Below are 27663 nucleotides of genomic sequence, written 5' to 3'. Positions count from 1 at the left end.
AGACATAGTTTAATGGCATGCGTCACGCCCTGAAAGGCAGAGTAAGTATCAATGTATCAAATGTGGCTATACTTCCGGGGTTTTGGTCGTTCATTGCCCCAGTTTGATGTGTTAGGCAAAGAGGCTTTGGAAGGCACAGGTCCTCAAAGCAAATGCGCAGTCCTTCCTCTTGTAATAACTATTTGTTGAGGGTGGAAGCCCTGCAAACCAAAGTTCCAGAAATCTTAAGGAAATCGTTAGGAGTATCTCATTTCTGTAACGATTTTTTTACGAATTTTCAAAGAAAATTATATGAAGTGGTTGACACGAACTCGTAAAGATATTTCTGTACGAAAAATAAAGAAAATTCTGGAAAAATTCTGAAAGATATTCTTCACATAGCACCATTATTTTCGGTGCTTCGGAGATTTTCTTCCGAAATTTCATAAAAGAATGGAAGTGTGCGTAATTTATTTAATTTTAGAATATTCGACAAAAAATCTAATTAAATCTTAAAGAATTCTTTAAAATTTCATTACAATGCAGAATACTCTGAAAAAATGGTTCGCAGGGAGGGTATATGTACACACACACATAAAGCTCTCGTTCTCCACATTGTCCGTTGAGGTAAGTTACAACGTATAGATGAGGCAGGCCTAGAAATGTCTCGACAGCCGCAGTTGGTGTTGTTCTCATCGCACCAGTGATGTCCACGCAGGCTGGTCGTTGCGGAGATGGTATCGTACCTTACCAATTAAAGTCGGATGTCTTAGTGTAACCCCCTTAGTTTAAGGTATGTCTAGATGGAAAGCTTTGGCTTTCTGAACGACTTTATCAAGGTGGCGATCTCATGGGACCTAGTCATTGAGGATAAATATTAGATATTTAACTTCCTTAGGGAAATGTATGTCTTCTTGTTGAAGGAATGGTTCTGGTTATTTATCCCTCTTTTTTGTTTTCCTGGAAAAAAATCACTAAATTGCCGTTTTAGGGTAAAAAAAGACAGAGTAGATCGTCAATACGATGAACCATAATAGAGGGACGAAAGCTCTATGCTACGAACTTCCTTCGTAGCCAGGTATCTGGCTCGTTGCTGTCGTAGAGTGGATTTAATGGTATTGGCTTTATCCTTTAATCTTTCTATCCAGCGCTGGATACAAGAGTCTATTAGAGAGTTTTCCGAAAGAGTGTTTTCGAAAACACTATATACGTCCAGGAGTAAGTACGCCAAGCTTCTTGAAATCCAATCTTGGAAGTGTTAGAATATAGTTGCTGGTCCTGTAATGTGTCAACATTTCCCACAAGGATTTCTCCTTCGAGATGTCACTTCTTTCTTAAGAAGCTTCTCTTCAATTGCTTTGTGTTCTTGCTCCCAGCAATTAGCGACTCGTCTATTAACGCAGAGCTCATGTCCCCTATGTATGTATGAATTGTGGAACACGAAGCGAGTACGCCATTATAGCCAGTGCTGCATTAATTTCTTCCCATGAAAATACATACATATGCGAGAGCTTTAAGAAGTTAGTGCCGCAGCATAAATTTCAGTCTAGAAAATTATGCAATATTCCGGAGGCTTATATGGCTGTTCAAGCCAAAACTTTAAGACAAAACACAACAGCTTGTATCCCTTTACACATTTTAGATTCGTTCGTAAATTACTCTGGCTAAATTGCTGTCCTTTTATTTATAGTCTCGGTGCCGATTTCTCCGCCAAGTTCGTTGAAGCTAAGGTGCTTTGATAAGACGATACTGCACGGTGTAATCCGTGACGAACGCTAAGCCTCCACCATTAAATCGCTCGCGATCTCGACGGTGCACGTTGTATCTGGCGCAGTTCTACAATGTTGAATTGCTATGCAGGTTCGTCCCTTGGACCGCAGCTGTCAATATTCCGTGCCATGAAGACGGTTATCTCCTCGATCTTTCCCTGGAGTCCGTTACAGTTAAATTGTGTCGTCCTCGTGTGGCTTCGGAGACTAATCGCAATACGGGGTGTTGGTGAGGTGTGTTGTTACCTACCGGGAATTGGTTGTGTATGCTGCAGTTGGAAGTGCTGTCTTATTTTTTAGTGATGTCGCTTTACAGTATATCCTGGACCGGCACACCGAATAGATTTTGCGAGGAACTAGGAACTGCTGATTTGTCCTCGCTCGTGGGTTGCGGCGGCGTGTGGCTAGTTTGTGTTATGTTGGGTTGTGGACGTGTTATAGTTGTGTTCCTCAGGTGAACTCCGTTGAGCCGTGGAGGCTGTCTAGGTATTTGATAGCACCGGTTCTTAGTATGTGTTGTGGATCACTGTGGCTGCGGTGTTGATTTATATGTGTGAACAGCATGGGGCTAAAAGTTACGTTGTCAACTGCCGATTAATTCTAAGACCTGAGTATGTTCTGAGGTGGAGGTGACTATCCATTACACCAAACTGAAGTCGAGTTTGGGTATAATCTTTTCTGGCATACGCGCCAAGTATAGGTTTCTGGTCCAGGGTTTGACACTTTGCTACTCCTTAGCAGAGGAATGCGGAGCAGATGTTACCCCATATACGAACAACCTCTAACAGATTTCGCCGACCAAAATAGGGTTAGATCGCTGAAACAAAAGCCCTTGGTCGGGTAGAGCCCGCGCCTTTCCGGTACGTACAACCGGCTGTCGTGGGAATGGTTATACAAGTAGCTACACGCTACTCTCCGAAATCTTCGGAACGTATTTACAATCAGTCCTTAAAAACGTCGATGAACCTCGTAGGTAGCCACCAGCTTATCTACCTTTTGCAGTAGTGCCCAGCTTATTTGATGTAAATAAGGTCGTCACCATCAACGTTATCCTTATAGCATCCGATAATCGGGTTTTCTCCCGATTCAGCGCAGTTACGAAAGTTTATACTTCTATCAGTACTCCCAGCGATTCCTTGCTGTCCTGGGTCCATTCGACCGGAAAGCTAAATAGAACTCTTAAAGACACTTATTAAAACTTGACAGAAATTATAATTAATTGCCATGTGCGTATGAAATTACATATATTTATATGTATTTACATATGTAGTTAAGTAAATATATTTATGTATGTACATACATATGTTTATACGGGTGTATACTGTATGAAGCATGTAAAATCGTTAATTCCAGAGACGTTTTAATGGCATGGCATGCAGGTGTGACCATAAATGGAACAGCTGTTCGTATTTTCGCGTCCTTTTTTCAAACCGAAGATCATGAACATATTGTATGTATTTTGATGGATGTGTGTTTTCTTAGATCTTAGAGTATCAATGGAAATGTAGGATATCTTGTATTTATGAACAAAGGAAAAGGAAAGACACGTGACTGCAGGTAAGTGAGCGACTACTTTTGAAAGAACATTTTGTGTATACACACATATGCACAATTGTATTTAAAAGGGTATGAACGTTTTTACGGATTCTTTTAACTATGCCGTATATATATACATGAATGCATATGTACGTACATGTATCTACATATGTATATTTCGAAGAAATTAAACATTTTGTAACTCTCAGCTACCTACTGTTATCTACATGACTTAAAATGTTTCCTGATGACATTGCGAATTCTGAGTTTAGCTGAGTTAAATATACATAACTGAAAGATAATTAGAGATCCCATTAATTTGCCCTTCAGAAATAATCATATTTAATAAAGATATACCCATCTAATAAAAAAAACACTTCAATTTCACACGATTTCCTTACCGTTTCCATTACCAGCATATTTCCTACAGAGCTGATTAATATAATGCACAGTTTAGCTGCCACTCTTTAACAGTATACATTTTTGAGAGCATTGCAAATAAACAGCTGTTAGCAACCACACCACCTGCTTGTTGCAAAAAACGGCGTATGCCAAAGCTCCATTTAAACTTTTTAAATGTCTAGACCGGCAAATTTGTACCATGTTCTGACCGACAACGAAAACACTTTGAAAATGAGTTTTCGGATTGCGGGCTGAAGCCTGTTCACACCAGCTATTAGTGTTTTCGTTGACATTTCTAAGATCCTTTGTTGATAATTTTGCTAAAATAAAAAAAAAATACTTTTCTTTCATTTTCTTCTCATTAACAACCTATTAGTATTTCATTGACATTTCTTAGATCCTCATTAACAATTTTTTTCTTTTATTCTGGTGATTTTGTAAATCTGCTGTGTTAAATGAAATATTTTTTGATAGCAGTAAATTTTTGATAACCGCAGATTTATGCGGAATAAAATAATATTTTAAGAAAACATCTACCATCGTTGATTGCAGTTCATCAGCTTAAGCTTTTATTTAACGAAAAATTGCACATATCAACAATCTTTGCGGTTGTCAAAATTTTGTATGCATTTGTCAAAAATTTCACTAGCCTCATGACCTACTGAAATTTTATTCACCTTATAGTTTTCAAAAATTTATTGGGCGCGAACTTTGTTACCGATTGACACACTCTCTTATTTAGTCAACCTATTAACAATAAGCCCCACGGTGGCGAGAATACAGAAGATGGCGCCGATGGCAATACCGCTAATCTGCTCTCAGTGAACTTGACATAATCAGCTGTTTTGCTGACGTCACAGTCGAGCTGACAGCAGTAGTGATGTGCTGAGTTAATACTTTTACTCTCGATACTCGGTACCGAAACATTTAGGTATGGAATATGGAAAAAACGGTTAAGGGGAGACTCGCCTATCATAACCCGAATGTAGGAGCCAATAGAGCTTTTAATACTGATTCAAATGAAAGATGTATATATGTCGGTTCGAGGCCATAATACAGAGAAACTTTTACTTGTTTGAAGCATTTTTGTTCCATCTGAATCGGACGATATCATTTTTGTAGGCAGATTCTGGGAACAGTTAGCGACAATTTTCGAATCGGTATCGGTTTTGTTGACGTATGATATGAAATATTTTTACGTCAGCAAGTGCGATATCGATCTAAAACTTGTCGCTAACTGGTGACGGAATCAAGTATTGGGTACCGACAATTCAGCACATCACTAGACAGCAGTTTTATTTGCCGCTCTCAGCTGTCAACTCTACGGTGACGTCACGCCAAAATTACTCTCACGAGTTCTGCTGCAATCGGCGCAATCTTGTACTCTACCATTCTTGAATAAGCCCGAACTGGCATATTCAAGATGATTAAGGGCCGGTTACTCAATGTCTGGTTAACACTAATCTAACCGCAGATTAGTGTTAACCAGACATTGAGTAACCGGCCCTAAGTATGATTTCCACTTCGATAAGTTATCGAAAAAAACTAGTGCAGACACCGATTGGAATGAGTGGAACCTGAGTTTTCAGCGAAAGCTGGTTTTCGTTTGACAGATTTCACATGAACGATTACACAAGTTTTAGGTCGAAAACCAATTTTAGCAACGAAATATGTTTTTATCTCGGTCAGATCATGGTATTACTGTGAGCCAACTGTGAGCTTATTTTGAGCATACTATTAGATAGATAGATCGCCCCTCGGCAGGCAATAGAAAACCCCCGAGTTTATTTCTGCCATGAAAAACAGCTTCTTATAAAAATACAATCGCCGTTCGAAGTCTGCGTAAAACTGTAGGTCCCTCCACTTTGTGTGACAACATCAAGGCGCACGCCACAAATCGGAGGAGAAGCTCGGCTAAACACTAGCGTATTTGTAAGCGTCAAACTATTATTATTATTAGGTATATAAATTCATTTCTAAACAAACTAAATTATTCCCATTTTGTTTTGCCGGAGAGGCAAAAAAGGAGAGCGCTAAAGAGAGCTATTGGTTTCTGCTAGCTTTTTGGGATATAAAACGCATTACAGCAGAAGCAGAAACTAGTGATAATTTCTGTAAAGAAACAAAGCTAGTGCATGCAAACAGCTGTTAGCAAGTGCCACCTGATTGTTGCAAAAAATTGGCTTAATCCATAACTTGATTCAAACTCTTTAATGCCTACTCCAATAAATTTACTGCAAACTAGTATTTTTTAGCGCTTTATATTATAAGGTATCTATAGTTTGATAGATATATTAATTTCAAAAATACTAAATTTGAAGCCATTTTCAATAACTTCCAACACACTAAATTATCGCAAAAGCTGGCAACATCGCTATGAGTCTATTCCGCTACCCACTGGAAGCTTAAATTTTTTATTAAAGCCAAACGCTCGTGGAAAGCAGGCGCTTTGAATAATTGTGTGTTTCAAGTTTTATTAAAATAACGCAAATAAAGTGTTAAAAACTGCTTAAAAGTAAGCAATTACTAGAACCAGTGTGCTTCTTTCGTCAGGTGAGTTTTTTTAGAAGATACAAACATACTAGAGTAAATACGCCAGCAGCGCTGTGACGTTAACGTTTACGACGCTGCCGGCGAAAATTTCGCTGCCTCAAATTGTGCCGCTTTGCTCCAAAGCGGTTTGCACTTCCATTTTGCAGTATCTATACAAAATATTTATGCATACACACCATTTTGATATACTTTCTAAGCATTTGCATTTTGCAGGAGCAAAACTGAGTGCCAAAAAATCGACAGAATTTACCTGCATCGTTCATACAACCGAGCACGTAGACATCTCGTTGTCGTCAGCATACATTTAAATCGGAGCAGCTGCATAACGTGTGGCGTCGCCAAGAGAAAATCTCTTGTCTGCTTTGCGCCTGTTCCTCTTCTCCAGCAAGGGTCGCAGCCGTAATAGCTACAACAACAATAGTAAAAGTTTCTTAATTCCAGTTGCAAACTCGCGCAGCAAGTCAGCCAGCCAGTCGTCCAGAGTTAAGAGTTGCAGCTGTAAAAACGCCGGGTAGTTACACTTTTCCTAAACAAACATATATATCTGCCGGTTGTAGCTCGCTGCCAGCCGCCTGCTGTCTGCAAATTGAGTATCGCTGTGCATATCGTCAAGGTTTTCGTGCTTATACGTTTCAGTTCAGTCTCTGAGCGCACATCCAACAGTCATCATCGCAACGCATCACCATCACGGAACGCGTATATATCTGTAATTTATAAAATTGTTGTATGTACTATAGCCACCGCCGCTCGTATCAACATTTGTGGCAGAAGCCAACTTAAACGCCAGCTCTAATATCATCTAGAACGTATAACTGCTTGTCTGGAGTTTTCGCACCGTTGAGGAGTTATTGGAACGTTCGTCTGGCTGCTTGTTTTTCGCATCCACACATCGCTTTCAGTTCCGTTTGGTGTCTGTGTGCGTGTGTGTGTGCACTTTTGTCCGCCTATACGCGCCCGTGTACGATAGTTGTGTGCCGTGCCGTTTTTCAGTCATCGTGGTCTTTGTCGTCGTGTCCATCGCCGGTTCCCGTATCCGTATTCAGTCGTAATCGTCGGTATTGTAGCTGTGGTCGTGAATAGCTTGTCTCTGGAATTCACTGAGTCGCATTTTCGTTTTGCAAATTTGCTGCTATCTTTTTGCCACAGTTTTGGAAAAAGAACCAAAGTGAAAAACCGAAACTCAGCTTCGATCTCCTACACAAAGAATAATAACTTCGTCGTCATTGTGCAGCGAGAAGAGCAGCGAAAAATTTAAAAGACACATTGCCGGTTGCGAACGAACGTCGTTGCTGTGTCTCTATATCATCATCGAATTCGTAGTGGTGGCAAGAGCGAGCCAGCCAGCCTTAACAGCCGTTGCAGACGCAGCAGGAACACGAAGTATTGCGAAATTGGTTTAGTTTTTTTTTTTTACATTTTGAAAATTTAAAAAAGGGGAAGCTACCGAGAGTTAAACAGTCGGAGCTAGTAAAAATTTCCATTTGCTGAAAGACAGACAGTTGCTTGCATCCCGGTTTTCTTCTCGAATACCCTAGAATAAATGGTTAATATGGAAAACGCTGAAGAAGTTATGCAAATTTTGGAGCGCTTCACGCGACTCAAGCAAAAGGAGATACCTAAGGAGCTAGACGATTACTTGCAGTATGTGGCGAAAACTGGTGACACAGTCTTCAAATGGTCCAGTCTAAAGTATCTATTCCGCGAAAAGCTACTTAATGTGATCAAGCATTTCCACGATACCTCGCCTCGTGTAGATGGTAAGTACGACAATAAAAAATCATTGAGTTATAAGCATTAAATGAATTCCTGATATAATGGCGGAGTTAATATTGAATGAAAAAAATGGATGGTAATGGTGGTGGTTGTTAAAGTTTATTGCCTGCCATGAAGCCGATGCCTCTTTTTACTGGATACTTACTAACCGGCTTTTTAGGCGAGTATAAACGTACATAGATACTTTTTTATGTATATACATAGGTACACATGTATGTAGACATGTAGATATATACAGCTCACGTTATTTCAAATTGCACCACACTCCATTTTTTTTACAATTTATTCTTTACGCCCGTTGTTGGGGGAATTGCAGTCGAAAATTATCTACGCAAAAATGTTGTTTCACCGTTGGTGTAGGCAACTTTCTCCATAAAAAATGCCAAAGTTGGGAGAAGAAAGCAAGAAAATTTGCAACAAAAAATTCAACGCAGACAACTTGAAAGGTGTTATACGCATGTGCTTCCATATGTATGCAGGTACATAGTATATGTATGTACCTACATGTGGCTTTAAACTGATTTCTGAAAACATTTTTTTAACCGACTTCAAAATAAGTAGAAGGATATCAATTCGCCGGAATATTTTTTAATTTTATTTTTTTTATGTATGTTATCGCATAACTTTGGACCACGTCGAACGATTTCGATCTAACGGAAAGGTGTTGCCTCAAGGGTGGTCCCATATTAATTTGGTTTAGATCCAATCATGAAGAAATTAACGGTACTATTAAATTTTTATATGACAAGTTGAGTCGGTTTTGTTTTTTTTTTGCTTAAAAATTACATACTTGTTATTTAAAAATTATAACAAATGATGATGTTCAGGCGTTTCCCTTAAGCACAAGGAATGGAAGAACTAGAGTTTCAAAGTTGCTACAATTCCGAGGCACTTCCAGTTTGACAGGATATCACTAATACTTAGCTTGGCGTATAAAGGTACACTTTAGCAATTTGCATTTCGCTCCATTTTTAGGAAAAAACCGAAAGCTAAAAGACAAATTTTAAATTTCTTATTTTTATATATTATATGTTATGTATATTTTTGATTTCGCTTAAACACAAAAAGTATCCACAAAAAATTAGGCCTTGTTTTTGTGCAAAAATTAGCAAAATTTAATTGCATATAATTAAAAAATGTATCAAGGTCGCGCGTCAGCGCTGATACCTTGCGAACTAAGGGGCACAGTAAGGAAATTTTAAATGCGATAACAATGCTAACTAAAGACATTTCTGATGTTGTCTTTAAAACTAAGCAAGAAGTTAAAGCAAATAAAATTACAAAAAAAAATATAATATTTTCTCAAATGCCAATTTCAATGGAATTCGTATACGCTGATGTTAAATTCTTATTTTTAATAACCGAAATCTTTATCATTAGCCTTTTCATTGCTAAAAACGCCTTTCTCGCCAAGCAACTTTGTCACATTCTTTTATTTTTCCCCACTTTCCGTCCTGCCCGTCGTTACTTGTTGATTTTTTCAACCGTTGCCTGCTTCTAAAGTACCTACATTATTTGCGTATATTTATAAACATTTTTTGCTTTGTGCGAATTTTAACTAGACTAAGCTTGAAACCTGTTCGCATAAAAATAGCAACAAAAGCAAATGGAATAAAGAAAGAGTGCAAAAAGTAAATACAGCGAAATAAACATATGTATATGTATGTATGTACCTGCATGTGTGTGCACACAAACAACAAGGCGCTATATAGACTGGATCGAAGATACAAATTTGTCGGTATGACTGACAATTTTTTTGACCAAATTAAGTGGGAGTGTGGCTTCTTGGCACGAAGAAAGCTGATTGTGTAGCGCGTGCCAGGTGATAGTACAACTACATATTTATGTATAAGATAGCACATGTATACATATGTACCATACATACCTGCTCCATGCACATACTTACTATTGAATACACAAATAAAACTCTTCTTTTTAAAGTTAACACCATTGCTCACTTGTTCGGTAATTGGTTTCTTTGCAAAAAAACTGAAAAAAAACATACATACATATGTATGTATGTATATGTACATACATATATTAATACATGGAACATCAATGAAAAAGGTTAAAGAATATGTATAAAAACAATTTCGATTGTTATTCTTCGTGCGAAAACCTTACTCCCATTACACAAATTCCAGCCACCATGAAATTGTTTATTTTTTGTTACTTTTTGCTTTGTTTTAGCTTTAATACTAAGGTAGGCACATTCATACATTCGTATGATAAACAACGATTGTTAACACTTTTGCTAAGCACTTTTATTTTGGGCTATCAAATTTTGTAGCTATGCGCAACTTGATATTCTCTCGACTTAATTGATAAATTGTTATTTAATTTACTGCCGCTGACTAATCGCTGGAGAGGCTTTCCTGTGCGTCAAACATTCAGTTTTGATATAATAGATAATACGCCTTAATGTGATAAAAAAATTTGAACATCTTCGTAAGGTTTCCGAATTGTGCCTGGTTAAATATGCGTGTTAAGAAAATGATTGCAACTTTTTATTTTTTTTTTTATTGGATTATTTAATGTTTTTTTTTATACACATCACAAAAATTGGGCTTTTTGTTATTTTTTACCCTAATAATTTGAGTTTAATCATCAAAATTCAAAGATGTGTTGTTATAATAGCTCCTACTATTTGCCCATATATATATTTTTCCAAATATTAGCTAAGTTTATAAAACTGGGAGCATGCCGAGCTCTTTCAATTCGGATGATATTGAAGGCTCCTCCCTCAGCTCTAGTGACACTCACCGTGTGACATTCATAACACTCGTCAGCTACTTGCGATAGCGATCCGAATATTTTCGCTAACTGGTTTGAGAATAGGTATAAAGAGCATATTCCAAGCTTCAGGGCAACCCCGAACATCTTTTTTATTTTATCCCAGCAGATAATGTCAGGAATTAAAAAAGACTTTCTTAAGAGTCAAGAGGCCTTCCACTCTACATTCCTTTCTCCTTTCTTTATTGTATGGAGTGACACAAATTGAAGGGCTCCTTCTTTTGCTACCCATAGAAAGCCTTCCAGAAAGGCTTTTATAGGACGTACTTCAGAAGGCCTTTTGGAGGAGTTCTTTTAAAGTTGCTTCTTTAATTTATAAAAATCCTACATCTTTGGAGTATTTGCTTAAGGTTTATATCAAATATGTGTTATGGCAACTTAAAATGTTTATTGAACTTACTTACTTATAGATGTAATGTTTGAAAGTAGAAAGAATAAATAAACTTTTGTCGACATGTAAATTATTTTCATTATATTTTACGCCGTTTAAGTTGTTACAATTGAAGTATATTTTCTCTAATTGTTTAATCGTCAGTGGCAGATGTGCTTAATCGTAATGTTAACAAATACATATACATATGTACACAACAAAAATGAAATTCTTCTCTTTTTTCAACTGCATCAAACTTTGAAGCGTACCAAAGTTTTCGCACAAACTTTAGTTTATGCCAAAGCAGCAAAATTCCATTCGTTGTGATGAGTCTTGATCCAATTTCTTACTTACTTACTTCAGAAGGCCTTTTGGAGGAGTTCTTTTAAAGTTGCTTCTTTAATTTATAAAAATCCTACATCTTTGGAGTATTTGCTTAAGGTTTATATCAAATATGTGTTATGGCAACTTAAAATGTTTATTGAAATTCATTTGTAATGCTAAATAATATAAATTTATGCATTCGCGTAAATTGTAAATGGATACGCCCTTCTAGATGGTATGCAAGGAAGCACTTTTCAGTCCTTTTTGGGTAGGCCTCTTAGAATAGCTTTACTTAAGAAGACCTACCAAAATTATCTTCTGGGATGGCACCCAATCCACATAAGTTTTTTTTTTCATTTTTAGTTTCAAGGTTTTGTGCTAATTTTTGCAACATTCTTAACAAGCAATTTAAATAGATAACCGCAAAATTCATTCAAAATAGACATGCAAATCATGTTTGGTTAAATTAAATAGTAAGGTTAAATATACAATATCTCTTTTCGATTGTTGGTGCTTCCGGCAAGGCAGGAGTATTATCTATTTTGGTCACAATTTCAACCTTATAGATGTAATGTTTGAAAGTAGAAAGAATAAATAAACTTTTGTCGACATGTAAATTATTTTCATTATATTTTACGCCGTTTAAGTTGTTAGAATTGAAGTATATTTTCTCTAATTGTTTAATCGTCAGTGGCAGATGTGCTTAATCGTAATGTTAACAAATACATATACATATGTACACAACAAAAATGAAATTCTTCTCTTTTTTCAACTGCATCAAACTTTGAAGCGTACCAAAGTTTTCGCACAAACTTTAGTTTATGCCAAAGCAGCAAAATTCCATTCGTTGTGATGAGTCTTGATCCAATTTCTAGTCATATTTTAAGAAGCTAGAAATTAGTCACTATGTACATTCACGGCCAAAAGTATTTGCCCAGAGAATTTCTCACAACGTATCCAACAAATGTCATTTTAATTTTTTCCGCTATTTTTTTTTATAAAAAATATGGTTAATACTACAACAAAAACATAAAAATACGATTTCTAAACTTTGTGTTAAACTCAGAAAAATTAAATAAACTTCCATTAAAATTTTCAACTTTAAAAAAATTAAATATAAAAATTTAAATATTAAAAATACAAGTTTTAAATTTCTAAAAAATCACGTTCTTTTTTAAGAATTTTTTTGTAAAGGGTGTTTCGCATTTTTTTCCATACAAAGTATTTTTTATGGGAGGAAAAACAAATTACAAAAAATCAACGGTAAGTCCTAGCTACTTCAAACTTGCACGTACTAAAATGTAATTGGCTACAAAACGGCATACTCAAAAAAATTCTAAAAAATCCGATCCGATGAAAATTTGCGGGAAAATTTATTGAATTCTCCTTAGTTTTGCACATGGTTTAGAAATTGTATTGTTATGTTTCTTTGTTATGGTATGTATTCGTTTTTTTTTCAATATTTACGGTTTTTGAGCAAATTTAATTCTTTATTTATTTTTTTTTTTGAAAACATGGTTCATGCTTTAACCTAAACCATGTAAATATACTTTATACAGAATTTTGAAAGATACAACAAATTTTAATAAAAATGTTGAACTTTTTAATCTGAATTTTTAGATATGTAGTTTTCAGTTACATGGCTTATGCAATTCTAGTAAATAAGTGCAAGTTTTAGGCGGCTAAAAAATCGCGTTGATGTTTAAGAATTCTTTTTGCTAGCGGCTTTTGCTGTTTTCTTTTTTTATATAACAAGTGAAGTTCATAAAGACTGGACTTAATTTTTTTTTTTCATTTTTTTCTGGGGCATGTTCTTCCATAAGATATTCATGTTTATATGGAAAAGTACAAAACGCCGCCAACACAACAAAAAAGTACCAAAAACCAATGCGATTTTTTAGCCGCTTAAAACTTGCACTTATTTTACTAGAATTTCATAAGCTATGTAGCCGCGTAAGTACCCAAAATGTTTCTAAAGATTCAGATTAAAAGGCTCAAAAATGTTTGCTTTATTGACCGCCACTGTATATAAATACATACATTGGTACGTTGCTGAGCACTATGAATCATGAATATTCCATGAATCTGGTGTGCTAGAATTCCCAATGGAATCGGAAATAGGACATACAAATTAAAAGAGAATCGGCTTTAACTGCAAACAGGTGAGGAGGAAAGAGATGAAGTTGAACTTTTGTTGGTGCTCGGTTTTTATTGTTACACTTTTCTAAATTTGATTATTTCTGTAAAATTTTCTTACTTTAAGTTAAACAAATATACTAGAAAAATTTTAGTCATTCGCGATTCTCCAACCATACATCACTAGCGAATTCCTCATCATTTTCTTGAAATCCGAAGCATTGATATTAGGTGCGTTCGTTTAAAATCTCCAACAGAAACCAACCAACTGCCAAATTCCGGCGAAATGTCATCTGTTCGCTCACAAGAGAGAAATATTCAAAATAGTACGCGAACAGAAAATTTGCAGAAACTTGCAAGTTAGACGAACAGCTGATATAATTTTTGTTTACATACAAAAGTGTAAAATTTAAAACGTACGAAAAGTCATCGCAAAGTGTTATACTGACACAGTTTATTGATTAAACAAATAACTACTTATTTCTTACAAGTTTAATTAGTCGCATTTTGTAATTTTTATCTTCCAAACCATCAAATTAAATTTTGTGATTTGCGTAAATGCCAACCAGCTGTTTTTGATCAGCTGTTTCCCTGTTGGCAAATTGCTGTTGGCAAAAATTTTTCCAACAGAAACTAACAGCTTCCCCTCAAAATGAAATGTCACTTTGCTCTCTCAATTTCCCCTACTTTGCAAGTTTTTTGCGTACGCGAACGCAAAAACCTGTAAGTTTTGGTTAAACATGAACAATTAACAGCTACGCGAACGAACCTATTAACAACACCAAGGAGCTATAACTGTACGCGCTTGTGCTTGGTTCTATTCGCTAATTTTGTTGTTTTGTTATTGCATCAGAGATGAACTCAAGCGAAGAACAGTTGACCCACCACAGTCGGGTCTACGGAACCGGAGCGACGCACTTTTATATCTGACAACAACAGAATAAAAGCAAATTTTTTCTTGATTATCTCGGTGGATTAATCCAAACTAAGATTGATCATAATGCGGACACCTGCCAAAAACCATTGAGAAAGTCCATGTCTCTAAAGCCATCCCTAAGCAAAAACCTTCGGTTCGACGGGTGGGAGGCTATCATATACATATATCACTATTCTGACATGTTGTCTGTGGCAGCATCCCACTACTAAAGCCTTTAAAACCTGGCAATGAAGGTTCGTCTTATAATCCGATAACTCTCCTTTCTTCCGAAGGGGAGGCGCTTGAAGCCTGATGGTGGCTTTCAAATCAAATCGCTCGCACTCTTAACTGCTTACTTATCGCTTAATTGGCCAGTGGATAATTTCAGGAGTTAAATCCCTTCCTGAGAGTCAAAAAACCTTCCACTTTACATTCCTTATTCCTGTATTTTTTGTGCGGAGTGGCACAAATTGAATCGTTTCTGCTTTCGCTACCCATAAAATGCCTCCCAGCAAGAAACCAGCCTTTCAAGCTTTTGTTTAGTATTCACGACGTTAGACCTGCATGAAATGAATAAAAATTGTTTAAAATTAGTGTCTAGCCGCAATAAAGAAAACAAACGCAAAATCGTATAACCAAATTTCGGCGTTGTGCCATCTTCAGTATCATTTTTCGTTACGCCGGTTATGTATTCGCCGATATGTAGAGAATAAATCACACAATGCATTCACTATTGCGGCTATCTAGTGAAAATCATTCCACCTTGCCTCTCGGTATAATTTACCGCTTAAAACACATCTTCTTCTTAATCTTTTTGGGGGGATTTTGTGCTTTCCACCAGCTCCGAATGCCATAAATCACAATGTCAAGTCCGGCCTATTACGGTCTTTTAAAATTTTTAACTGGAAAAATTCAAGCCAGTTACCATAAAAAAGTACATATATGTATATAGAAGAATAAAAAAAAAACGGCTAAGTAATAAAACTCAAAGCTAAGTAAGCACAATGAAAGAAACTCATAAAAGCAAATCAGCAGTAGGCACAAAGACTTTCGAATAGCAAATTCCAAGTTTTTCAAGTCTGAATTCAAAGTCGGGAGACCAAAGTGAGTGAATGAGCCTGCAACAGTCGACTTGTTTAAATGCGTTCATTCGCATCTTTTGTTAAACTTCAATTACTTCGTTTTTTTTTCTCTTTAATTTTTATACAGTTTGCCTCTTCTACAGCTCCTACTTTCGGCAGTGCCTCGGCAAGCGCAACGGCTTTAAAATGCCAGTTGTTAAGCGCTTAACTAGTGAACAAAATGAAAATTATAATAAAACGTGAACCGAAAACATAAAGAATCTGCACTGGAAATGGCAGAGCAGCAATTCGAGTAAGAAAAAAAGACGAAAAGCCCCGAGGAATATGTATGGAAGTAAATTTTTCATTTATTTTTACTTGTTTGCTATATTTTGCTCTTGCTTGCAACCAACGCAAATACAGATGGCAAAAAAACTTGCTGCTATTTTTAGTTCTTAATGACAACAACTAAAACAACCAGGGCAACTGTGCAAAAAATCATAATCAAATAAAAAGAATTACTGCAACAACAAATGTGGCTGCTGCAGCAGTAGCAGTGCTCATTGTGCTGAGCCACTTTCTGATATCAGCACAGACGGCAACGATGTAGACTGCCAATCATATACGAAGGGTGATTCAAAAATTTGAAATTTGTTTAAATATATTTTTCGAAAATATTTTTGGGCATATTATGGTGCCAATAGAGTGTAAAACACAGCACTGCCAGCAAAATCACAATAAATATCCGAGACCTGCAATTACACTGCCGGAACAAAGTATTGGCACAGCAAATTTTTCACAATATATGCAACAATTCTCATTCTAATATTTTTCCGCTGATTTCGTATAAAAATATGGTTCATTCTACAAAAAAAAACATAAAAATATAGTTCCTAAACTTTGTGCAAAACTCGCGAAAATTCAGCAAATTTTCATGAAAATTTTCAACTGTTTAATCAGATTTTTGAGAATTTTTTTGAGTATGCAGATTTTTAGCCCAATCAATTTTATGTGCAAGTTTTAAGTAGCTAGGAATTACCGTTGATTTTTGGCAATTTTTTTTCACGCAGTCTTTTCCATACACAATTTTTTTTCGTAAATACTTTATATGGAAAAAAATGCAAAACACCTTCAACAAAAAAATCCCAAAAATCAACGCGATTTTTGACTAACTTCGATCTTGCATTTTTTTACTAGAATTTAATGGGCTGCAAAACTACATACTCAAAAAAAAACTAAAAAATCTTGAAAAAAGTTGAAAATTTTGATGAAAATTTGCTGAATTTTCGCGAGTTTTGCACAAAGTTTTGGAATTATAATTTTATGTTTTTTGTTGTTGAATGAACCATATTTTTATACAAAACTGGCGGAAAAATATTGGGTTAAAAATTGTTGCATATATTGTGAAAAATTTGCTGTGCGAATACTTTGTTCCGGCAGTATATGTATTCCTATAAGTTCTTACAAAAAATTATCAACCAAACCTGAAGACCACGACAGTCGGGTCTACGTAACCGGAACGACCCAGATTTATATCTGGCCAAAGACTGTCACTCCAGCAACACTCCCCAAAAACCCTTTGGGGAACTTGTATGCTGCTACAACAACAACAACAACCTGATTTATGTTGTTGGTGTTCCAGTATTAAACAAAATGGACCCGAATATAATCTTCTTTTTTTATTGAAGCATTGCCAAAAATATTTGGGAGAATAATGCACCTACACCTTTGTTTAGAACAACTCTAGGTCGTTCGGTTGACAGTAGTGGGAACAGGGGACTTTTAAAGCTTCAGAAAATCGATTTCTACAACAGGACAAATATATAATTCAAATTAACGTTAATTTGAAATGAACTCTGGAACATAAATTTGCTGCCATATTCCGCTCGAAACCTAACCTTCGCTTCGCAGTAGTGGATCATCACTTGATCCTGCTGGCGTTAGGGAATATTCACGCCTACCATTTAGCGTTTGTTTTGTATAAAAAGGAGTTTAATCTGATACAACTCCAGATTATGATTGTACCAGCGAAATTTGCAACCATGAACAACCTTTAGGATGTTTTTTTTAAATAAAAAATCTGAACCAGCTATTTCGGTGAATGTCTGGCTAGCGCAACATCCAAACAATATAAAAAGTTTCCTATAATAGCGATTGTCTTTTGGGAGGTATGTCCAATTTTTGGGCAATTTCGAGACGCGCGACTCATATTATACTTAAGATGGAACTTAGCCGCAACCGGTTTGAATGAATGGCTTAAATTCCATACAAAATACACTCTCCTTATTTTATCCCCTTGAAGAAAATCTCCAACGTAACCCGTACGCTTAAGAAAATGCATATTCAAAATGCTGAAAGTTTTCTGCTCGTCTTAAAACACTTTCCGAGAAGTGGTGATTCGGGTCACGGGAACAGGGGAACAACGTTCGGGTTCAAATTAGGTTAATAAGCAACTTGCGGTTTTAAGTTAAACAAAATACTTACTTCATGGGGTTGTACAAATACGAATCACAAACATTGTATTTTTCCCTACATGGAGTATTGAACAGCTGGCTGACATTTGATTGGCTGATCCGAGTTTAAACCAGGCAGATCGGGCGTTTAAACTGAGTTTAAACCACGGCCGTGCACTGAAAAACTGGCCCTTAGGGAAACCTGGCTAGTGGCCACCACCTCAAAACATCCCAAAACACATGTCAACAACAACAATAAAGGAAGAAGGTGATGAACACGGTAAAAGCATTACTCAAGAATATACTTTTACTTGTACGACCCTGTATATAGTACTAAATACGTATCGTCGTTTAAAGTACAAAACCGCGTATCGTCGTTCTGTAAAACCGTGTAACTGATATTTGCTGCCAAGAAATGGATTTTCTCACACAAGCTCTTGGCTAAATCCTTATCCATTCGTCCTGAAATATACTAGCCAGAAATGAGATTGCTTTATAAAAAAGAAAACCATTTGGAAATATTAGTGTTTTTACTCTCTAGAAAATAATTTATGCAACCTCACATACGCGGGTTTGCATTTTATTAATACGCGGTTTTGTACTTTAAACGACGATATGTACATACATATGTACCCTAACATAGTATACTCAAGAATGTGCATATATATGCCAAAAACAAGAACCATCATGGGCATACAATGCCAACAACTACAAAGCGCATGCTCTCTGTATAGACTGCAAAACGAAAAAATAAGTGGTAGGCAATCTCAACAAAAATACAAATCAGTGGGGTGGTAATACGACGGATTCATGCTCAGCATGCTATTTGCCGGCTCTCAGCCGCTGGAGCTGCTTGGACATACTGGTTTATTTATTTTAACAAAAAGTTAATTTTTTATTGTTGTTGTTGCTGTTGATTGTGCTGTGATAGTTGCCTATCTCACCGTCGCCGCCGCAGCCACCATGCGCCTTAATGGATTTGCACTTCTTGAGCTCTTCAGAGTTGCTGCTACTTCGTACATACACTTGTGGTCAGCTGAATAAGTCAAGTGACGTTTTGACTAGTTTGGGCTATTTTTACCTTCCTTTTATTAGCTCGGGATGTAACTATGTAATATTGATGCGCCTAAAAGATGCAGCGATTTCTATTCTCAAGTTACATACGAATGGCAATTATAATAGGGAGGTTTTAGTTTTTTAAACTATAATTTTTTTTATTATTTTGTTTATTTAATGTTTATATTTTTTTAATAAAATAATAATAATAATTTTAAACTTTATTTAGAGTTTTTAGGAAAATTTGGTAGATTAAAGTGCAAATTTCAAGCCGATAGAAAATCGCGTTGACTTTTAATAATTTGTTTTGCTGATGCTGTTAGGCATTTTCTCCCATACAAACGGAATTGTCGAGCATATCGCACACCGTCTTCAAAAGAGTCACAACTCAAAATAATACGTTTGTTAGAAAATGCGAAAAACTATTTCATAGCAATACCTTAGTTTTTTTAAAAAAAAAAGGTAAATAAAAGCTCTGTGTACAGTTTTAAGGCATATTCTCAAAAATGCCAAATTTTGAGTAGTGACTCTTTTGAAGACGGTGTGCGATATTTTGTATGGAAAAAAATGCACAAAACCGTCAGCCAAAAAAAAATTATTAAAAACCAACCCGATTTTCTACCGTCTTGAAATTTGCTCTTTACCTACTAAAATTTAATGAGCTACAAAATTGCATGCCCAAAACTTTTCTCAAAATTCTAAATAAAAAGTTTAAAATATTTAGGTGCAAATGTTAAAGTTTGTTGATTTTTCATAAATTTTGTACGAACTTAGAAAAAAATATAAGCATTAATAAACAAAAGAAAAATAGCCAAAACTAGTCAAAATGTCACTTGACTTAATCAGCTGGCCACAAGGGTACACTACTAGTTAATTTTTGCTGTTGTTGTTGTTATAAGTCGGTGTTTAGATTTTGCCGGTTTTCATTTTCAACTTCAATTGACTGCATATAAGGTAAATATGTATGTACTTAAATACATAAACATATAATCGTATATGTACATATGTATGTATGTAGTTACATGTGTATGGCTCCATGTGCTTACGTGGCCATGTGTGTATTTACGACGAGCGTCTCCTCCTTGATGATTTTTGTTTTATCATATTTTTGGTTATTGCAACTGTTGTTATAATTGGTGCTGCTCCTGCCTGCTGTTTGCGACTCTGACAGCCATCTTTGCTGGACTTATTTTTTGCTCTTTAAATTTTTGTTCTTGCTTTTAAGAATTTTCGTTTACCGGCTTTTTAATGGATTTTTGTATGCCTTTCAGCGTTCATATGTACACATTCACGCCCTGAGAACAATGGCGCGTACGTATGTTTTTATGCATACGCCAGTTTGACAGCAGCTGGAGTAAATGGTAGTCGTCCATTGTGGCGGCCGGCCCTATTCTCAGCCCTTTTGTACATTACAAACATACTATGGGGGACGAAATAATAGAAACTTTTTATTTTTACCAGTTTTGGCTATATTTATTTTGTTTGTTCGATGTTAAATTTTTTTTTAAGTCTAGCACATTATACTATAAAAATCACCATATAAATGGACATTTCAAACTTTGTACAAAAATTATGAAAATTCAACAAATTTTAGCAAAATCCTCAAAAACTTAACTTTTTATTCGGAATTTCTACAAAAATGTAAGGCATGCAATTCTATAGCCCATTAGATTTTAGTATGTTAAAGTGCAAATTTTAAGACGCTAGAAAATCGCGTGGATTTGTAATATTTTTTTTTTGCTGACGTTGAATTCATTACTTTTGTACAAAGTTTGAAATGTGGTTATAGTCAAAACTTGTCAAAATAAAATGCTTCTATTATTTTTTCCGCCACTGTATGTGTATCGCTAGGCTAGAGTCCTTTTTTACAAAAGTTCTTATAAACATATTAGAGCACAGCAAAAATCCATACGAATCAGAAATAAAAAAAAAATTGTATTATTTTTGCCTTAACGAATTTTCTGTGCCTATTTTGGACTTGTCAAATTTACTTGTCAGTGAATATAAACGGTAAGAAATAAAATAAGTGCCTCAATCCTTTTGGAAATGATGCATTTTTAGTTTCGCTTGTGTCCTTTATCAAAATATGAGTTTTCACAAAAAGTGCATTCAGCAGTTTTACACTCTTAAGCTAGCGATATGTAAACCATTTTGCTGCTGTTGTTGCTTCTAGTAATTATTTGTTTGCAATAGGCTTTGTTGTTGTTGCACTTGAGCTCAATCATAGCTATCTCACACTATGGCGCATAGCAACAAAAACACATTGCTAGTAAATAAGTACAACACAAATGTGTGTAAATTAAGAGGCTTTGTGTGCCTGCAGCTGGCCTAAACTGGCTGGGAATACCATGTTTTATGCTTTTACTGTCCTTATTCTTCACACTTTCATCTGGATTTGTATGCTTAGCTATGTATACTTATTCTCGTCTCGCAGTGACATTCAACTTGCTTTATTTTCCTACAAAAAAAAGAAATAAATAAAAAATTAAAGCAGTTTACAGAAATACAAAATTTCGGAAGCAGTGCTTTCCATCAACGGTGAAGTCTACTTAGCCCACCGCTCATCGATTGCAGTACGCACCTCATGCAATAAAAAATCGGCAGTGCTCGGAAAAGTCAAGTACGCGCATCAAAGCTTCAATATTTAAACTTGTGACCACCCGAAGCTTACTTGTTAAACTTAAAAAGGAGGTAGAGTATTCTAAATAAAAACAAAAATATTATTTTTTAAATATAGTTCACCCTGTGACAAAAACGCTTGCCTGGTTATGTTGTTGTTGTAGCGGCTACAACAACCCCGCCCAGGACGGTTGGTATCTCAGTCGTTGTCGTCAAGTTCCACTAACGGCAGCCCTAGGAAGCGTGCAGCTTCTGTTGGGTTGGTCCACAAGGACAAAGCCGTTAGGGTTGTCGGGTTTTTAGGGCATGCGAAGAGATGTTTCGAGTCATGTGGGGTCTCTCCGCATGCCGGACACTCATTTGGCACATCCTCATTCAATCTACTCAGGTAGGAGTTTAACCTGCTGCAGTAGCCAGAGCGAAGTTGGGCTATTCGTTCGTTCGTGTCTCCCGAGGCAGATGAAGCTCCGTCTCTTCTATGTCCGGGGGCGGTATGCCTAGAACGGCATTCACCGGTCTAGAGTCTACATAACGCGAGACTGACTCCCTGTGAATGCCGCTCAGGGCCAGTCGGTAAGCTGACGTGTCCAGAGGTTGCTTGATGAACCTCTGGACTTCGTCCGTCAGTTCATATAGATGCCTCCTGACGTGCCTAGGCGAGGGCTCCTCTGCAAGCAGCTGTCTGTTTGGGTGGCCACTTCTGTGGCTCCCGATCAGGAACTGCGTGCAGAGCATTATGTTGTGCTCCTTTACGGGGAGCATTTGCGCCTCGCCGTGGAGATGATGTTCGGGCGACATCAGGAGGCATCCTGTCGCTGTCCTGAGTGCGGTGTTCTGTACAGTCTGTAGCTTCGTCCACTGCGTCCTACTAGTCCCAGGCGACCACACTGGCGCTGCATAGTTTAAAACCGGCCGGCCTTTTGCCTTGTATGTTGCCAGCAACGAATGTCCTATGTTGGCAGGTTTGCCCGGTTTGAGCAGTGGGACCACTCTCCCCACCTTCCAGATAACTGCGATGATGAGAGTGGCCATAGACAAATTGAGGACCTCCGTTAGGTACGCTACCCCCGCAGGACCCAAATTTTTTAGCATCAGCATGCATATTCCGTCGGGACCCATGGCTTTGGAGGCTTTCGCCTTCCCGATGGCCACGTGAACTTCACCGCAAGTGAAAGCAAGGGGGGCACAAGTTGTTGGCAGTTTGTGCAGCCTTCTGGTCACTCGACGCTTGGCTTTGTCCACCGGAGGATGCAGTATGAACTGCCGGCTAAAATAGCTCGCGCATCGCTCCGGGTCCGACGAAGCATGGTCGCCGAAGGAAATTTCGACTCTGTCGTCGTGCTTCGTCGGATTAGACAATGACCTCACGGTTGACCAAAGCTTGCTCACACCAGAGGTGAAATTACAAGTCTTCAGATGCTCCTCCCACTTCTTCCGCTTATGTACGTTTACAAGTTGCCGAATCTCCGCGTTGAGATCCCTGATACGGGGATCTCCGGGATCGGCCTGACGAAGGCTATCACGCTCATCGGCTAGAACAGCCGCTTCGGCAGGGAAGTTTGGACGTGGGTCCGATATACATCCTGCCGGTATGAAGCGAGCTGCAGCAGCAGTGACAGCCCTGCAGAACTTACATTCACCGAGATGGGCGTCGGTTGGTGTAGGAAGCGCAGTGAAGGTGTTTTCAGTAAACTCCGCGTAACCTTTCCAATCAGCTTTAGAGAGGTTGATATAGAGGTCCGGTGTTTAGCGGAGGCGAAGTCGGTTGGTTTATCTATCGAGATGACTATGGGTAGGTGGTCTGATGCTAAAGTCAGCATAGATCGCCATGTTATGCTGTTTATCAGACCAGCGCTGACTATTGTGATGTCTGGCGAGCTACTGCAGTTACCCATAATCCTGGTGGGTGCGTCGTCGTTCATTGTGCAGAATGTCGAATCGTCTATCTGCTCAGCCAAGTCTGTTCCCCTACGATCGTTTGACAGGCTTGAGTGCCAAAGATCGTGGTGCGCATTAAAGTCACCTACTACCATACGGTTTTCACCTCTGAGGAGCGCACCTATATCAGGGTGATATCCTGCCGGGCAGCAGGTGACAGGGGGTATGTATATGTTAAATATTTCGAGCTCGACATCGCCTGACCGGATAGCGATGCCCTGACATTCTAGGGTGGTATCCCTGCGGTCGATGTCTGCTTCGATAAGACGATACTGCACGGTGTGGTGCGTGATGAACGCTCAGCCACCACCATTATCTCGCACGCGATCTCGACGGTGCACGTTGTACCCGGCGCAATTCAACAAAGTTGAATTGTTGTGCAACTTCGTCTCTTGGACCGCAGCTATCAATATACCATGCCGACACATGAAGACGGTTATCTCCTCAATCTTGCTCTGTAGCCCGTTACAGTTAAATTGAAGGAGCTTCATGTGGTTCGGGAGACGTGTCGTGATGTGGGGTGTAAGTGATGTGTGTGTTCTTACCGCCGTTGGCTGTGTGCGCTGCTGTGATGGTTGCCGCCCTGTGGTGGTGGCGGGAGGCGTCGCAGTTGAGGTCTGCGACCGAGCTGCGCAAGACGTGCCCTCGAAGTTCCCAGTCCAATCTCGCGTGGTACGCAGACCTGAGCATGCCCTAAAGTGGCACCAGCCAAGGCAGGTGTTGCACTTGACTGATGTCACATTACGGAATATCCTGGTCTGACATACCGTGCAGATTGTAGGGGGAACCAGGAGTTGTTGGCGGCGGCGTGTGGGTAGTGGTGCGGTTGTGTGTGTTATGTGGTCTGTCGTGGCTGTGGTGTGGTCTGTGGTGTTATTATGTTGTTGTGCTGTGGTGACTGTGTGAGGCTGCTCGGGTGGACTGAGGTTAGCCGTGGAGGCTGCTCTGTTTGAGCAACAGGGGGCCACATACGACGTGGTTCACTGTCGATGTGTCCGTAGTCCTGAGCTGACTCTAAGGTGACTCCACCCCTCGCAGGCATTACACTTGACTGAGGTGGAGTTGTGGTGTAATCGTCTCTGGCATACACAGCAGGTGTAGATTTCTGGCCCTGGGTTTGACTCGATGCCAGCCCTGAGTAGAAGAATACGTAGTGAATGTAGCCCTGTGGACGAGCAACTTCTGAGATACTTCGCCGACCTAAACGGGGTTAGATCGCCGAAACAACAGCCCTTGGTCGGGTAAAACCCAAGTCATTCCGGTACGTAGAACCGGCTGTCGTGGGAATGTTGCCTGGTTATCAGGTTATGTGGTTATATTTTTATTCAGTTTACAACAATAAAATGCACTAAACAATAATAATTTTTAACCAGATAACCTGATGACCAGGCAATTGTGAATAACCTCAATAAAAGTTTCTAACTTCGTAAAAATTTAGAAAAATTCATCAAGTTTTCAACATTTCAAACTTATTAATCAAAATTAATGCGGTTGCCCATTTTAATTTTAGTATAGTAATGATTTTTGAAAAATTTTTGCTTTTTTTATGGGAAAATGCGCTACCCCATATGGAAAAAATTGCCAAAAATAAACTAGAATCTTGAGCTACTTCAATACATTTTTCTAAAATTTTTTATTAAAAAGTTTGAAATGTTGATGAATCTGATGAAATTTTAAATTTTGTACAAAGTTTGAAACTTTTCTTTATATAAATTTTGTTACATTGTGAATTATATTAAAAATATATACATATGTATATGTATATATTTTTTTATAATATTCTACCTTATTTTTTTAAATAAATAAATACCTTTTAGTATAATAATGTGCAAGTTTGAAGGACATTGGACTTACCGCTGATTTTTGGCAATTTTTGGTTTGCTCATTTTCTTCTAAATCAGTTTTGACCCAGTTATTTAAGTTTTTCGTAAATCAATCTTTGACAAAAGTAAAAAAAAAGCATCAACACTTTCATTATTACGATTCAGTTGAAAAGATTTTTAAATATTTGTATGGAGATTTTTTAAGCCTAATCTGTTTTGTCGTCTGAGGGGCCTTGTTTGCAAAAGGTTCTTTAAGAAACTATTTTTATTCATAAAAACTCCATTTTTGGAGGTATTTTCAAATCGGTCCAGCTCGCCTTAATCTTAATATTTTTCAGAAATATTTTGGTGGACGTCTTAAAATATAATAGATTTTGTAATCCCGACGGAAAAATCGATCTCGTTTCATAAAATACATTATTGCGCTTTCAATGTGCGTGTGTGAAATTAAGACGAACAAAATAAAAAAATAAGTTAAACTTTTCGTACTCTACGACTTTATTTTACGTTTATGTATGTGTGTTTGCGTTATAAAAAGGGTAAAACAAAACACAACAGAATTTGTAAAAAACGAAACCACTTAAAATCAGTACACAAACGCCTCTAGCACCTTACTGGAACTTTTACTACACTTCTGTGTATGTATGTTTGGTCATTTCGAAAGAAAAAAATAAAAAACAAATAAAAAAAATTAATCAAAACAATAAAATAAATTTGCATAGAATTGCTGTGACGGCGCTATGTGTAGATATCATCATCCCTGCAAAAAAAATTTACAAAATAACAAAGCGACAAATTCATTCTCCATGCTCTATTTTAACGAACGCCATGTTGGCGCTCTCACATGCCTCACATACTATGTACACACACAGTCGCACTCATTATCAAACCGAAATCCATAGGCATTGCCATAAATTTGCATTTGTTGTTGCCACATTTGGTGGCTGGCTGCCGGTGCGACGCTTCCAATTGATGGTTGTCGACTCGTCGCCATCGTTGCCGGTTACCGGCATTGTGCGCTCATTTCCTCTCAAGCATTTCCTCCCTACTCCGCCCACTTTCATTTCGAGTGGGTTGGTATGGCCGTTTCGTCGGCTTCATGCTCTTTGCAAATACTCACTTGCTTATGCTATCAAACAATCAACCATAGCAGCCAGCCAATGCTTCATCCAACCATCCATCCATCCGGTCTGCTATCATTTGAGCTTTCATTTTATGTGACTCTCTCTCTTTGGACCTTTGACTGCTTATACTGGTATGTACCAGTGATGGAAAAGTAGGTACAATTGTACTTTTTTCGGCTCTTTTTCAACATGAAAGTACATTCGGTACATTGCTTCCATTTTAAGTACATTTTAAGTTTGGCCAAATTATTTGTCAAGGAAATTTGTATGCCGATTTTCTTTTGCCAAGTGGATTTTGGTTAAACATATTAAAACATAGAACTTTTTGATAGTGTGCCATTGGGAATGAAACATTTAATAGCATGTCATTGTGAACGATATATGTGAAACGAAGAAGTAACTAGCTTTTATGTGCGCGCAATTTGAATGAATAATTAATGAAAGCCGACAAATTAGAGAAACTGCAATGGATAAGTAAGTTTCAAACCGTTTTTTTAATACAAACTATTTCATTTTTGAAACGTGAAAATGCAGCTGCAGGCAATGATGAGAAGTAAGTGTGACAAAGTTCAACTAGCGCAAAAAAATTTACCGATAGCATTTTTCTCATATTTAAGCAATAACGAAGAAAGCAACGTAGTTTCCGTGGCGAAAAAGAAAAAGTATGAGATCAAATTTAAGAGGGAGTGGGCATCCAAGTACAATTGGCTCCAAGAAGACTCTACCGCAAAGCAAGGTAAGAGGTGCATGATATGCGGTGTTCCAATTTACGGCAATATGTTTCACATCGATCGGCATGCAAATTCAGACCTCCATAAAAAAAATGCTAATATTGCTAAAGCAACCTTAAAAATTTCGAGTTTTACTAAGCCGAATAGCGAGGAAATGGAATTAAGTCGCTCAGCAAAGGCAATGGAGATTCGTTTGTGTATGTTCGTTGCTGAGCACAATTTGCCATTTACTGCTTTGGACCATTTGGCAAAATGTATTAAAACGGTAAAAGATTCACGCATAATTTCAAACCTGAGCATAAATAGA

General features: G+C 37.5%; 1 protein-coding gene across 3 annotated transcripts in view; it reads left to right on the top strand.

The window, feature by feature from the left end:
- Positions 1 to 6099: 6099 nt before the first annotated feature.
- The window catches only part of PPP4R2r (Protein phosphatase 4 regulatory subunit 2-related protein), a 32716-nt gene continuing 11152 nt past the window's right edge, over positions 6100 to 27663 (top strand). For all 3 annotated transcript variants that reach the window (XR_001848987.1, XM_017629643.1, XM_017629633.1), the window contains exons 1-2: positions 6100 to 6239; positions 6453 to 7996. Coding sequence is in view for 2 of the 3 variants with exons in the window: in XM_017629643.1 (XP_017485132.1) it covers positions 7780 to 7996 (217 nt within the window). In the remaining variant the exon portion in view is untranslated. The remainder of the gene's footprint in view (positions 6240 to 6452; positions 7997 to 27663) is intronic.

This window comes from Rhagoletis zephyria, unplaced genomic scaffold (genome assembly GCF_001687245.7).
Source record: "Rhagoletis zephyria isolate East Lansing unplaced genomic scaffold, Rhagoletis_zephyria_1.1 Rzeph_scaffold_00083, whole genome shotgun sequence".
Classification (NCBI taxonomy): domain Eukaryota; kingdom Metazoa; phylum Arthropoda; class Insecta; order Diptera; family Tephritidae; genus Rhagoletis; species Rhagoletis zephyria.
Note: the sequence above shows the minus strand (reverse complement) of the source record. Positions and strands in the feature narration are given on the sequence as shown.